General features: G+C 49.5%; 1 protein-coding gene across 1 annotated transcript; it reads right to left on the reverse strand.

Annotated features, from left to right (window-relative positions):
• Nucleotides 1-9,542: 9,542 nt before the first annotated feature.
• Nucleotides 9,543-13,805, reverse strand: Acp5 (acid phosphatase 5, tartrate resistant). Its single transcript, XM_059266723.1, has 5 exons — nucleotides 13,680-13,805; nucleotides 12,979-13,245; nucleotides 12,636-12,763; nucleotides 10,607-10,952; nucleotides 9,543-10,092 (listed from the first exon to the last, which is right to left on the reverse strand). The coding sequence occupies exons 2-5, from the start codon at nucleotides 13,243-13,245 to the stop codon at nucleotides 9,850-9,852; spliced, it is 984 nt and encodes a 327-aa protein (XP_059122706.1). The 5' UTR covers nucleotides 13,680-13,805; the 3' UTR covers nucleotides 9,543-9,849.
• Nucleotides 13,806-14,204: the final 399 nt, after the last annotated feature.

The raw sequence follows: 14,204 nt of genomic DNA on the forward strand, positions 1-14,204 counted from the left end.
GGCATGCACAAGGCCCTGGGCTTCATTCCCAGTGCAGGAACAAGCAACAGCGTTTTTCTCATTATCCACAAGTGGTAGCTGTTGGCACCCCAGCTGGACACTGCACAGCCTTCGTGTCCCTCTCCATGCCTGAGAAATCTTTGTGGCATTTGGTGCTTCGTGGAGGAGGGAACTTGGTTTGCAGTCCCTTGGCCTTGTCACTCATTGTTCATGTGACACTTAATGTGTCACTTCTCTTTTCTGGACCCTGGGAACAGGGACACTGGGTGAAGGTGACTGCTGATTCAGGGCTCTGACTGCCAGGAGCCCCTGAGTCAGTGGGAAGAAGCCGGTGGCTGTGAGCTTCAGGATGGTTGAGGTTAACACTGAGCCGGGCTGTAATCATGCTAGTTGGCAACCTGACTGTGCTGGGTAGATTTGGTCAACACAAACTAGGCTCATCTGGACAGAGGGAACCCCAGCTGAGAAAATGCCTCCACCAGACTGGCCTTTTTTTTTTTTTTGATTAGTGCCACCTCTGGGCAGATGGTCCTGGGTGTATGAGAAAGCCACTTGGAGCAAGCCAGTGTGCGGCACTGCCTCACGGCTCCTGCTGCCGTTGCGGTCCCGACCTTCTTCAGTGGTGGACTGTGATCCGGATGTATAAGCCAAATAAACCCTGCCCTCCTCACGTTGCTTTTCAGAGCGGTTTATCACCACAGTAGAGAGCAAGTCAGGACAGACATGGTGCCGAGACCTGTCTGGGCCTCTGTAATGTCTGCTGAGGAACAGGATGAGTCTGGCCTTTGCCTCATGGGTAGGATCAGAAGTGATTTTTTTTTTTTTTTAAAGACAAAGTCTCATGACATAGGCTGGCTATAGACATGTCACTTTGCCTAGGCGACTTTTTTGCTTTACATCAACTTATTTGTGTGTGTACCAGATGTGTGTGTACCTGTGTGTGTTTGTGCATGCATATGTGTATAGATGTTTGCATGCATGCATGTGTGTGTGTGTGTACCAGATGTGTGTGTTCCTGTGTGTGTTTGTGCATGCATATGTATATAGATGTTTGTGTGCGTGTGCGTGTGCGTGTGCGTGTGCGTGTGTGTGTGTGTGTGTGTGTGTGTGTGTGTGTGTGTGTGGTCTCACTTGCTATGAGATTTTTTTATTTAAACAGTTTTCAGGAGTCTGTTCTTTCCTTTCAATTTGGACAGTCAGGCTTGTCAGCACATGCCCTTACTGACTAAGTCATCTTACCACCCAACCCCCCAAAACAAGGACAGGGAGGCCTGGCACGGGGTGCCACACCTTTAATCCCCAAACTCAGGAGGCAGAGGCAGGCAGAGCTCTGAGTTTGAGGCTAGCTCGGTCTACATACTGAGTTCTGGGACAGTCAGGGATTTGAAGAGAGACTCTCTCAAAACAACAAAAATCCAAAAACAAATAATTCAAAAACCGAGATCAGGGACCAGGAATAAGGCTCAGTCAGAAAAGTGCTTTCCCTGAAAACATAAAGACACATGTTTGATCTCCCAGGCATAGCTGTCCCCATCTGTAACCTCGTCTCTCGGGAAGGAGGCAAAGACGGAAAGGTCACGGGACTTGCTGGCCAGCCAGACTGGTGGCAGCAGCAGCAGCAGCAAGCATCAGCTCCAATGAAAGACCCCGCCTCAGAAAATAAGCTGAAGACAGAGGTGGCTCAGTGCTGGCTGCATTTGCAGAGGGTCTGGGTTCAGATCCCAGCACCACCGCAGGAACTCCAGTTCAAGGGCGCTGTTCTCCTTGGGCACCTGCATGCATGTGGGCATATAAATTCCTGCAAGCACACAAACAAAAAATAAACTATGAAAGCCTATTTTAAATAGAGAAATTGAGGAAGACACCCAACACCAACCCGGGGCCGCCGCATGTACACATTCAAACATGCACACGAGGCAAGAGGATCACCTTGGCTTCAAGGTCAGCTTGGCTGCAGTGTGAGCTCCAGACCAGGTTGGACTACAGAGTAAGAGTATGTCTCATAAGACAGCAAGAACAGATGATTCGGCTTAGGAGTGCTTGCGGCTCTTGAATTTGGTTTCAGCATGTGCACACATCCGGTGGTTTTCAGCTACCTGTAGCTCCAGCACCAGGGGATCCAACACCCTCTTTTGGCCTCCGTGGTCACTCCCACACAGGTTTGCATACATACACACATAAATAAAAAATAAATGTATAGCCTGGTCTACAGGGTGAGTTCCAAGACTGCCAGGGCCACACAGAAACAAACAAACAAACAAACAAAAAACCAACCCCCCCAAAAAACAAACAAATAAAACACCCCAACACTGCCCCCCAAAAAACCCTAAAACAATAACAACCACAAAACAACAGCAAAAATAAACGAAGCCTACCCAGAGTGTTGTGAACTGACTCCAGGAATCCTCCTGCCTCAGCTTCCTGGGTAGTTTGGACTCCCAACATACCTGGCACATGGTGGGGGTGCTTTGGCTCTGGCAGACAAGCCAAGTAACCATCTGCTGGGGTCAGATTAAGGTTGACACTTGTTTGGTTTTGAGGTGGGGTTTGTGGTGATACATCTTCTAGAAATACCTCTTCCCTTCACAGGGACTGAAATTGTTGCAAACCTTGCAGCTAAGTTAATTGTATACCTTGAGATCATTCAAGACACGCAGTCAAAACACCTTCCACTGTGTACTCAGCCCGTTTTCATCTAACCTGTCTTAAGACGATGTAAACAGCCTTCCCAGGTAACGGTTTTTACAGCCTAAATTGAGTGCACAGCTTTTTTTTTTTTTTTTTTGGTTTTTCGAGACAGGGTTTCTCTGTGCAGCTTTGCGCCTTTCCTGGAACTCACTCTGTAGTCCAGGCTGGCCTCGAACTCACAGAGATCCGCCTGCCTCTGCCTCCCGAGTGCTGGGAGAGTGCATAGCTTTTAGTCTTAAATCATGTCCTCTTCCATGCCTCTGACGAGACTAGTGGTGTGTGTGGTGTGTGTGTGTGTGGTGTGTGTGTATGTGCAGTGTGTGGTGTATGTGTGTGTGTGGTGTGTGTGTGTGTGTGTGTGTGTGTTTGTGGTGCATGTATGTGCAGTGTGTGTATGTGTGTGTGTGTGTGGTGTGTGTATGTGCAGTGTGTGGTGTGGTGTATGTGTGTGGTGTGGTGTGTGTGTGTGTGTGTGGTGTGTGTATGTGCAGTGTGTGGTGTGGTGTATGTATGTGCAGTGTGTGTATGTGTGTATGTGTGTGTGTGTGTGTGTATGTGCAGTGTGTGGTGTGGTGTATGTGTGTGGTGTGGTGTGTGTGTGTGTGTGTGTGTGTGTGTGGTGTATGTATGTGCAGTGTGTGTATGTGTGTGTGTGTGTGGTGTGTGTATATGCAGTGTGTGGTGTGGTGTATGTGTGTGTGTGTGTGGTGTGTGTATGTGCAGTGTGTGGTGTGGTGTATGTGTGTGGTGTGGTGTGTGTGTGTGTGATGTATGTGTGTGTGGTGTGTGTGTGTGTGTGGTGTATGTGCGTATGGTGTATGTGTGTGTGGTGTGTGTGTGTGTGTGTGTGTGGTGTGTGTGTATGTGCAGTGTGTTGTGTGTGTGTATGTGTGTAGTGTGGTGTGGTAATCATTTTTTCTTTTTTCTTTTTCTTTTTTTTTTTTTTTTTTGAGACGGGTTCCCTGTGCAACAGTCCAAGCTGTCCTGGAACTTTGTAGACCAGGCTGGCCTGGAACTCATAGAGATCTGCCTGCCTCTGCCTCCCAAGTGCTGAGATCAAAGGCATGCGCCACCACGCCCAGCGGTAATCATTTTCTGAAAGCAGCCAATGGGTTGAAAGAAACCTTAAACAATGAGAATGTCCTGTAAGTGCTGGAAGCAGCGTGAGGACTGGACTGACAGCATCAGTGCGGGGTTGAGTGCTGTTCTGGGTCATTTGGAGTTGAGCAACTTCTTCCCTTGCGAACTCTGGAAGCCATCTCTGTGAAGAATCCCTTCTTCCTTTCCTATGCCATGTTTTCTGAGAGAAAATAACAGGGCAAGAAAACTAACTCTCAACAGCTGCTGGGGAGGGAGATGGATGAAAGGGAGAAAAATAGCCATGCTTTTTGTCTTGGAGTTCAAGAAGGCAGGCAGGTTCAGCAGAGGAGGTCTGCAAGCCGCTGTGTAGGGTCCGATGTCTCCAGGGAAACAGAAGAAGTTGAGTCAGGCTGAGCTGTGGAGATGAACAATCGCAAAAACTGTTTTCTTTAAGCAAGCAAGCAAACAAACAAACAGAGAAACCCCAGAACATTTTATTGGCAGGAATAGGAGTTTTGTGTGCAAGTGAAGGTCAGAACACTGTGAGTTACTTCCCTCTTTCCACCATGTGTGTTCCAAGGATGGAACTTGGGTCGTCACGCTTGGCTGCAATATGCCGGTGAGCCATATCCCCAGCCCCAAGATCCCTTTCTTAACTGTAACAGTAACTCTGGCTGGTCTCAAGTTCAACAGTATCAACATAAAGTAGCACACGGAGGTAGCTCTTCTGCCACGTTCCTCTCCGGAGGAAACATCAATGAAATGCTTGCTGTAAGTTGTCACTCATTCAGCCAGGCAGCTGACAACCTGGCATCCTTGCTGTCTCTCCTGGTGTGACAGTTGAAACTGCCAGGAGAGTGGTTTGTGTGACTTGTCTCATGCCAGTGGCTTTAGGCAAATATGTCTTCAGGCAAGTGTTACTCAATTCCCCACACAAAGGAACTGGGCTTCCCGCAGCTGGCAGACTGACTTTCTGTCTATTCTCTTTCCTCACATCATTGTCTCTGCCTCCTTTTTTCTTTCTTTATTCTTGAGACATGGTTTCACTGTAGCCCTGAAACTCATTCTGTAGACCAGGTTGGCCTTGAACTCACAGACTTTCCTCTGCCTCCGGAGTGCTGGGATTAAAGGTGTGCACCACCAGAGCAGGCTCTGTATTCGTTGTGGGTGGAGTTGTGAGACCAGTTCTCGGGCAGAGCTCTTGAGGTGAGGCTCTGGAGTTTGTTCCCAGTGCCATCCACAAGAAGTTAAAATGACAGCGGTGCTCCCGGGAGCGAATCCAGTTTATCCAGAAACAAGTCTGAACACAGAGGATGTGAACACACAAGGGCAGCCACTGTCTGCAGATTGCAAAACGGATTGCAAGCCACCCAGGAGATCCTTGGTAGGTGGACGGTTAGAAGCTCAGGATCAGGGGACAGTCTCTGTCTGTACTCAAAGAAAGATCTCCAGAGCTCTCCCACCAGCTGCTGGGGCAGATCTCCAGATAGAAAAAGTGCAAACATTCAGTTGCAAAAGGAACCTTTTTGACTGATGAAAATGCTGGGCTTTTTGTGTGTGTATTTGGTAATGGGGATGGAACTCAGGAACTCACAAGTGTTAGGCAGGGGCTCTACCACTGAGCCACACCCCCAGCCCCCCACTGGGGGATTCTAGGCAGGGACTCTACCACTGAGCCACGGTCCAGCCTCTCACTGGGGGATTCTAGGCAGGGGCTCTCACTGAGACATACCCCAGCCCCTCACTGGGGAGTTCTAAGTGGGGGCTCTACTACTGATCCATATCTCCCTGCAGTGTTACATATGGTGGGTTTATGACTTTTCCAAAACTTATCAGAGGGGTTGGTGTAGATCAGTTGGTAAAGTACTTGCACAAAGTCCTGGGTTTGATCTGATCCCCCATATCTCATAAACTAGGTGTGGTTGTCACAGGCCTATGATCTGAGCTCTTGGAAGGCAGCAAAACCTTTCAGGGTGACGGGCTACAAATGCAACCAAGAGCCACAATGCAAATAAGACACCTTGAGTGAAAAAACTACAGAGCAGCTGGCTAGGGGTGTGGCTCTTAGTGTTCTCAAGGCCCAGCTTTTCCCCAACATGCACACACACACACACACACACACACACACACACACACACACACAAAACCACACACACACACACACACAAAACCACACACACACACACACACAAACACACACACACACACACACACACACAAAACCACACACACACACATACACACACCACACACACTCCTTGTAAAACTGTACATTTAATTAGTTTGAATTAAGTATGTAAATTACGCTTCAAAAATTGGTTTTGAAGAAAAGGAAGGTTAAAAAAATAAGGTGTGGTTCAGTGGGTAAGAAAAAAACATATTCCGCTTTGCTTTGATTTTCATAAGAAAATCTGTGAGAGAAACTGGGTACAGTGACACACACTTCTCATCAAACTTGAGGGGCTGGGCAGGACTGTGGAGTTGGAGGCCAAGCTGGGCTGCACAGAAGATAGTGAGACCCCTTTTTTATGGAGGGTAGGGAGGAGGAGGGAGAAGGAAGGAGAGGAAGAGAGAGGAAGGGATGGAGGGAGGGAAGGAGGGAGGGAAGGAGGGAGAGAATGGATATGGTAGGGACAGGAAGGGAAGCAGTTTCCTGTTAGGCCAGAGGGAAGGAAAGGGTGGACCTGGAAAAGAAGGGAACACAGTATACTTTTTAATTTTCTATTTTAGTTTGATGTTTACTTTGCTTTAAAATGTACTTATTATACTTATTTATTTTTGTAGGGGGGTGTGCAAGTCACTGTGAGTGTGGAGGTTGGAGGACAATTTACAGGAGTCAGTTCTCTCCTTCCACCTTGTGGGCCTTGGGGATTAAACTCAGGTTACTAGTTTGTGTGACAAGCAGTTTTACAAGTTTTTGCTTATTTTATGCATATAGATTTTTTGTTTGTTTGTTTCAGACAGGTTTTCTCTGTGTAGCTTTGGAGCCTGTCCTGGAACTCGCTCTGTAGACCAGGCTGGCCCCGAACTCACAGAGATCCGCCTGCCTCTGCCTCCCAAGTGCTGGGATTAAAGGTGTGTGCCACCACCACTTCCATATGGATATATTATCTGTATGTGTTTGCGTGTGTCACATACATGCCTGGTGCCTGTGGAGGCCAGAAGAGAGTGCTGATCCCCTGGGACTAGAGTTATAAGCAGTTGTGAGCTGCCATGTGGTTGCTGGGAATTGAACCCAGGTCCTCTGGAAGAGCAGCCGGTGCTCTAACCACTGAGCAATCTCCTCAGGCCAGCAGCAGGCACTTTCACCTGGCTGGACCCTGTTCATTGTTTTGTTTTTTCCTAGGACAACAGACATGCATACATCCACTCACCCACCTGGTTTTATGTGGTTCTGAGGATGGGACCCAGGGCTTCGTGCACACTAAACAAATGCTCTATATCCCCAGCCATATATTTTTCCTGTTTTTATTTTTTGCTGCATTTGAGGCAGGAGCTTTCTATGTAGTCTTGGCTGTCCTAGAGCTTGCTGTATAGACCAAGCTGGACTCAAACTCACAGAGATTCACCTGCCTGAATCCTTCCAAGTGCTGGGACTAAAGGCATGTGCCACCACTCCTGGCTCATGTATCTATTCTAAGATAGGGTCTCCTGTAGCCCAGGCTGATCTCAAACATATTAAGTATCAGAGGATGGCCTTGAACTCCTGATCTTTGAGCCTTGGCCTCCTGGATGCTGGGATTGTAAGTGTCCACCACCAAACCCTGCTGCACTTTTCTATGAATTTCAGAATTTTGAATGTGTGATGATTCCCAGCTCCATATTGAAATGGTCAAAAGTTAATACCGTGAGACAAACTGATGACTTGTGGGTAAGTAAAGGGACTTGGAGTAGGTAGAAAACTTGTCAGTGTGTTTGAAAGCCTGGACTCCATCTTCAGCAGTGAGGAGAAATGGAACCTGGGGCTCTGGGGTAATTCACATGCTTGGTGTACTCAAAGCCTTCAGTTCTCAAAAGCCCCTGAAACATGGAGCCTTAGGTGGTAGCACATCCTGTTGTGAGGTGGAGGTAGGGCAGTCAGGAGTTCAAGCTCTTCCTTGGCTACTTATTGAGCTCAAAGTCAGCCTGGACTTTAATTGGATCCTTTCTCAAAAAAGGGGCCAGGACTGGAAAGCTGGCTCAGGGTTTAGAAGCACCTGCTGCTCTTGCCAAGGCCCTGGGTTCCATTTCTGTTTGTAATCCCAGTCCCAGGGGACCCCATACCCTCTTCTGGCCTTTGTAGACACCTGCAAGGATGTGGCACACATACAGAGAAGCAGGCACACACACACACATACACATAAATAAAAATAAAATTTAACAATAATAAAAACAAAATAAAAAGTGAGGCGGTGGTGGCGCACGCCTTTAATCCCAGCCGTTGGGAGGCAGAGGCAGGCAGATCTGAGTTCCAGGCCAGCCTGGCCTACAGAGTGAGTTCCAGGACAGCCAGGGCTACACAAGAAATCCTGCCTCGGAAACAAACAAACAAACAAACAAACAAACAAAGTTGGACTGGAGATGTAACTCAGTTGGTGGAGTTCTTGCCTAGCATTCATGAAGCCCTGGCCTCCATCCCCAGCATAGGAGGATCCAGAGGTCAAGGTCATTTCTGCTACACAGCAAGCAAGCCCGAGCCCAGCCTGGGCTATGTGAGACCTTGTCTCAAACAAATACACAGGGAGGTGAGGATGGCGTTTGGCTCAAGGTGGTGAGGGGGTCGCTTTGAAGGAGGGTGGCTATAAACAGGAACTTGGGGACTTACCGTGTCCTTCTTTCTGACGAAGTAACTGATTGGTTGATTTATTGATACATTTATTTATTTATGGTTTTTTTGAGACAGGGTTTCTCTACCATGCATTTATTTATTTATTTATTTATTTATCTACCATGCATTTATTTATTTATTTATTTATTTATTTATTTATTTATTTATTTATTTATTTATTTTTTGAGACAGGGTCTTACCATGTAGCACAGGCTGGCCTGGAACTTGCTTTGTAGAGCAGGGTGACCCAGAACTCACAGAGATAAGCCTGATTCTGGACTGCTCGAGTCAGCAAGCTGGCTGTTAGTTTTCAGCGGGACCTGGCTATGCTGCCAGGCTGGCCCGGAAGTTCTAGACCCTGGTGGTTTCCCCTTTCATTCTCCTGTGTACCTGGGACCACAAGCTCAACCTTCACATTGTGATATTTACTTAACATCACATCTACAACCAGGCATGATAGCAGATGCCATAATCTCAGCATGGGGTAGGGGAGGGGAGGCAGAGACAGAAGCACCTGGAGTGAATTCAGGGCCAGCCTGTGCTACATGAGACCAGGCTTTAAAAAAACAAAAAACAAAACCCCACAAGGGTTAAGAATGTAGCTCGGTGGTAGAGTCCTTGTATAGCATGCAGGAGGCTCTGGGTTTCATAGTAGCATAGGACCTGGATTTCTCATTCCCATAGCTGGGGGTGGGAGGGTTAATGTCCACGTATAAAGTTAGTTGGTTATGCATGGGACTAAGAGATGGAAGGGAGGGCCAGAGAGAGGGTTTAACAGGTAAAGGCCCTTGCCATCAAGCCTGGGAGCTTGTGTTTGATCCCTGGGACCCACACGGTGGAAGGAGAGAACAGACTTCCACAAGTTGTCTTTTAATGTCCACATGCACCCTGAGGCTGCGTTCGCCTACCAGTGTACACACACATGCACTGGAACCCTGATGACGCACCCATTTTGGAGACAAGTGCAGCCTCGACAACTATTCTTTTATTGGATAGCGGTGATAATAAAAATGCTTGATTTAGAAGAAAGCCTCACTCCAAGAAAGCTCTACCCCAAAACCTCAGGGGTGAGCCTGGCAGTGGGGTGGGGCGAGTCCGTGTGTCCATACTTCTTTCATGTATGTAAGCCTCTGTGGTTTCCTTTCCCACTCTGCCAGAGCACCAAGGGCAGAGGAAAAGCTGCCTGTGGGTGAGGTCCTCACAGCACCTACCCACCATGCATGCAGAGGCTTCCTGCCTCAGAGCCACCAGGAGACAAGCAGAATCCTAGGTGTTCAGAGTCTGGGTCTTCTGGGGAGGCTGGTCTTGAAGAGTGATTTTCCAGAAGCTTCCACATAGGTGATGCTCATTTCTTTGGGGCTTATCTCCACATACGTGAAGCCACCCAGGGAGTCCTCAGATCCGTAGTGAAAGCGCAGGTAGCCGTTGGGGACCTTGCGTTGGTGTCGCACAGAGGGGTCCATGAAGTTGCCGGCCCCACTCAGCACATAGCCCACTCCGTTCTCATCCTGCAGATACTGAGGGCAGAGGATGCAAGATTGGTCACTCCAGCCAGGGGATGACCAGGGGTTTCGCCTAGACCTACCTTAAGTGTGGGAATAGGTCTATCCCTGACCACAGAGCTACCTTGAGCAAGAGGTGGATAACCTCTTTGTTCCATCTGCAGGAGTACATCAATCCTACTTCACAGAACTGGGAGTTATTCTGGCATTTGGGGAGGTGTGTGTGTGTGTGTGTGTGTGTGTGTGTGTGTGTGTGTGTGTGTGTTTTCAGTGTTGAGGATAGAACCCATGGCTTCCTGCTTGGTAGGCAAGCACTCTACCACTGAGCCACACCCCAGCCCCTCACTGGGGGATTCTAGTTCAACACTCTGCTTTTGAGCCACGCCCTCTTGACATGTAATCTGAGTGAGGGTATTGATGTTCACAAAGATAGCCGAGGCCCTCTGAACAGCTGGAGTCCGGCCATGCCGCACCTGGCCAGATTTCTGGAAGGATCCCAGATTCCCCATCCTATCCACAGGGCTCTCACCTGCAAGTTGTGGTCATGTCCACACAGGTAGGCAGTGACCCCGTATGTGGCCAACAGTGGCCGCAAGTGCTTGACCAGGCAGCGGGTGGGTCCGTGTTCAGCAATGGACCAGATGGGGTAGTGGCCAGCCACCAAAACATAGTCCTCCCTGGCTGCTGCCAACTGCTTTTTGAGCCAGGACATCTGGCTGCGGGCCACCCCCAGGTCTCGGGGCATTTTGGGCTGCTGACTGCTGAAGTCATCAGAGTTGCCGCACAGCATCACCGTGTCCAGCATGAAGATGGCCACAGTGACGTTCGTCCGTGGAATTCTGAAGTGCAAACGGTAATACGGGCTTGGGAAGTTCCTGTGGAGGGAACAGAATTGTGGGTAAACATTTCAGGCAGGGACACACCAAGATTAGTTCTGGCCAAAGGACTTCCTGTTTTTATTTAAAGAAGAAAATCTTAAAAACATTTCTTTTTAGATTTTATTTATTTTTAATTTTCTATGCTCGAATGCTTGCCTGCATTTTATATGCTTGAATGTGTGACAGTGTACTGAGTGCATGTAGTGCCCATGGAGGCCAGAAAAGGGTCCCTTGGGACTGGAGTTACAGATGGTTGTGAGCGGCCATATGGGTGCTGGGACATGAACCCAGAGGCAAAGGACCTCTTTCTAAAAATTTTAATTGTGTGTGTGCTCATATATTTTCACGTTTGCACATGTGCGTAGAAGTCAGGGTCAACTTTATATGTTGTTCCTCAAGAGCCATGCATCATTTTTGGTGAATTTCCGTGTGTATGTGTGGTGGGGGTGCACACACCCATGCACGCATGGAGGCCACAGGAGGAAGCTGAGTCTCTACCTTGTTCCTTTGAGGCAAGGTCTCTCGTTGACCCTGGAGCTCACATTTTTTTTTTTTTTCTGGCTAGCCTGGAAGGTAGCAAGCCCCACTGACCCTCCTCCCCTCCCTCCCACCCCACTTACTGCTGGAGTTGCATGCATGAAAGAGAGTGTGCCTGGCTGTTCATGTGGGTGCTGGGATTCGAACCCTGGTCCTTGTGCTGGAGCAGCAAGTGCTCTTAACTGTTGAGCTATCTCTTCAGGTACACTGCATTTGTTTGTTTCCATTTTTCATTTTTCATTTTGTGTGTGTGTGTGTGTGTGTGTGTGTGTGTGTGTGTGTGTGTGTATGGTGTAGGTCACAGGACGACTTTTGGTTACGGGCTCTCTTTTCACTGTGGGCTCCCAGGATTGAACTCAGGTCCTCGGGTTTACAAGGCAAGTGCTTTTGACCCACTGAGACATTTCACCAACCTTGCTTTTTGAGACAGGGTATCTCACTGACCTGTGGGGCTCGCAGATTCAGCCAGGCTGGCTAGCCATCGAGCCCCAGGGGCCTTCTGTCTCCGCACCCCCGGACTAGGATTACAGGCACATGCCTCCACACTCAGCTTTTGTCACAAGTTCTGTGGATTGAACTCAGGTCCTTGTGATTGCTTAGCAAGCGCTTCCCTGACTGAGCATGCTTCTCAGTCCCGAAAGGCTTATTTGGCTAGGCACAGTGGCACATCTGTCATGTCAACACTTTGGAGGCTGAGACATGAGAATCTTAATTTCTGAGACCAGTCTAGACTACATGGCAAGATCCCATCTCAAAAAACGAACAGCCGAGGGTGGTGGTGCGTGTCTGAAATCTTATCCCTTGGGAGAGGGAGACAGCAGGATCGAGAGTACAGGATTATCCTTGGCTACATAGGATAGCCAAGGCCAGCATGGGCTACACGAGACCCTGTTTCAACAAAGCCACAGAATTCCTGAGGGCAGTGCCACTGGAAAAGCATCTGCCACCTGATGACCTGAGCTTCAGCCCCGGAAGCTGCACACTGGGACACGAGAACCGATTCCCACATGTTGTCCTCTGGTCTCTACACATGTCCTGTGACCCCCAATAAATACGATACAATGAAATATAAACATTCCCCCCGAAGCCAAAGGGTCTCCTTGTCCCTGAGCAAGAGGCTCTTTGGAAGGAGGGAAGGCTCACCAGCGCTTGGAGACCTTGGAGTAGGCAATTTGTGCTGAGACGTTGCCAAGGTGGTCATGGTTTCCAGCCAGCACGTACCAGGGGACATTGCGCAGGGCACGGTCGGAGAACACATCCTCAAAGGTTTCCTGTGACAGACAGAAAGGGCACCCCACCTCCGGGGTCAGCAGCCACCCTGCTGCTCCCACCAAATCAGCGACCAAGGACTAAGGAACCACTTGGTGTCCCAGGTACCTACCTACCTGTAGGAGCTTTTCTGCTTCCCTCTGCCCTCCCCAGAGGAAGGTCCCAGGTTGAAGTGACCTCCCTGCTGTCACCTCTAACCCCGTTGTTGAGCACGTACCTGGAACCTCTTGTCATTGGCATCATGCACTCCAGTGAAGTAGAAGTTGTCCCCCAGGGACATGATGAAGTCAGCACCCATAATCTGCACGGTTCTGGCGATTTCTTTAGCATTGGCCATTTCCCGTGCTGTGTGGAATGGGGCATTGGGGACCCCGCCCCAGTCACCCACAGCCACAAATCTCAGGGTGGGAATAGGGGCTGCACAGTGAGCCAGGAGCGGGAGTGACATGATCTGCAGGCCCAGCAGCACCGTCTGTGCGTCCATCTGCAAGGGAAGAGAGCATCTGGAGTACCCGACTAAGGACAGAAAGCAAGCCTCTCAGAACTCCACTTTCCCTGTTCCAAGCAAAGGGGAGCCAGCTGAGCCTGGGGTGATGGTGCATGCCTATAAACTCAGGGCACGGGGAGGTGGAGCAACAGCATCAGAAGTTCAAGGCCAGCCTTGGCTACATAGGAAGTTTGAGAAGTGAAAACAGGTCTGAGGCCAGCTGTACACGAGACCTTGTCTCAACACACACACACACACACACACACACACACACACACACACACACACTCACACATGAGAGCTAGCTATCCACAGGGGTCTGTTCCAAAGACACAGCAGCAGCAACTGGCCTTGGCCAAGGAGCTGAGGAGCTAGGGGAGGGTGGCCCCACAGGCCTCCTCCATCACCTTCCTCTGGCACTTGGCGCTCACCCTGGAGGAAGCACAGGCTGCTCACTGAGGCGGCAAGAGGCGATCCGGCTCCTGGAGCAGAACTGGCGGGTCACCGAGTCTTTATTCCCTGGGGGAGGAAGTGCATCGTTGGGAAAGATGATGCATTTTCTCCAAGGACGGTCCAGAAGCCCTCCCCTTGGGTCATGTGAGCACTGGACTTCCCCAGAACTGGACATGGGCCTGGGGGTGGGGTGGCGTCCAGGCTGGGCTGGGCCGGGAGAAGCTTCCCGGGCTGCATGTGAGGGTCTGATTGTATGTGTGCTGGGCATCCGAAGGTCCCGTGTCTGCGTGTCTGTACACTCTCATGAGGCTGCTCTGTGTCACACGCTTGGCCGCCTGTCACTAGCTGTCACCTTTTCTGTGTGCATCTGAGCCAGACCGAGTGGGTGCCTCTGCTCTGGCATGGGAGTTCTGGTTCCCAGCAACCTGAGTGGCTTGTCTGTGATATATACTTCAATTCCTTGTTCTTTTCGTTTGGAGACAGAGCCTCAGGTCTCTCAGGCT

This window comes from Peromyscus eremicus, chromosome 7, assembly GCF_949786415.1.
Source record: "Peromyscus eremicus chromosome 7, PerEre_H2_v1, whole genome shotgun sequence".
Lineage (NCBI taxonomy): Eukaryota > Metazoa > Chordata > Mammalia > Rodentia > Cricetidae > Peromyscus > Peromyscus eremicus.

Excerpts from the sequence above, each read along its gene's own strand:
- Acp5 (XM_059266723.1), bottom strand. The coding sequence starts at position 13,245 with ATGGACGCACAGACGGTGCTGCTGGGCCTGCAGATCATGTCACTCCCG. Across the intron at positions 10,953-12,635 it reads TCCAAGGTCTCCAAGCGCTG|GAACTTCCCAAGCCCGTATT; the intron begins GTGAGCCTTCCC and ends TTCCCTCCACAG. Across the intron at positions 10,093-10,606 it reads GACATGACCACAACTTGCAG|TATCTGCAGGATGAGAACGG; the intron begins GTGAGAGCCCTG and ends CTCTGCCCTCAG.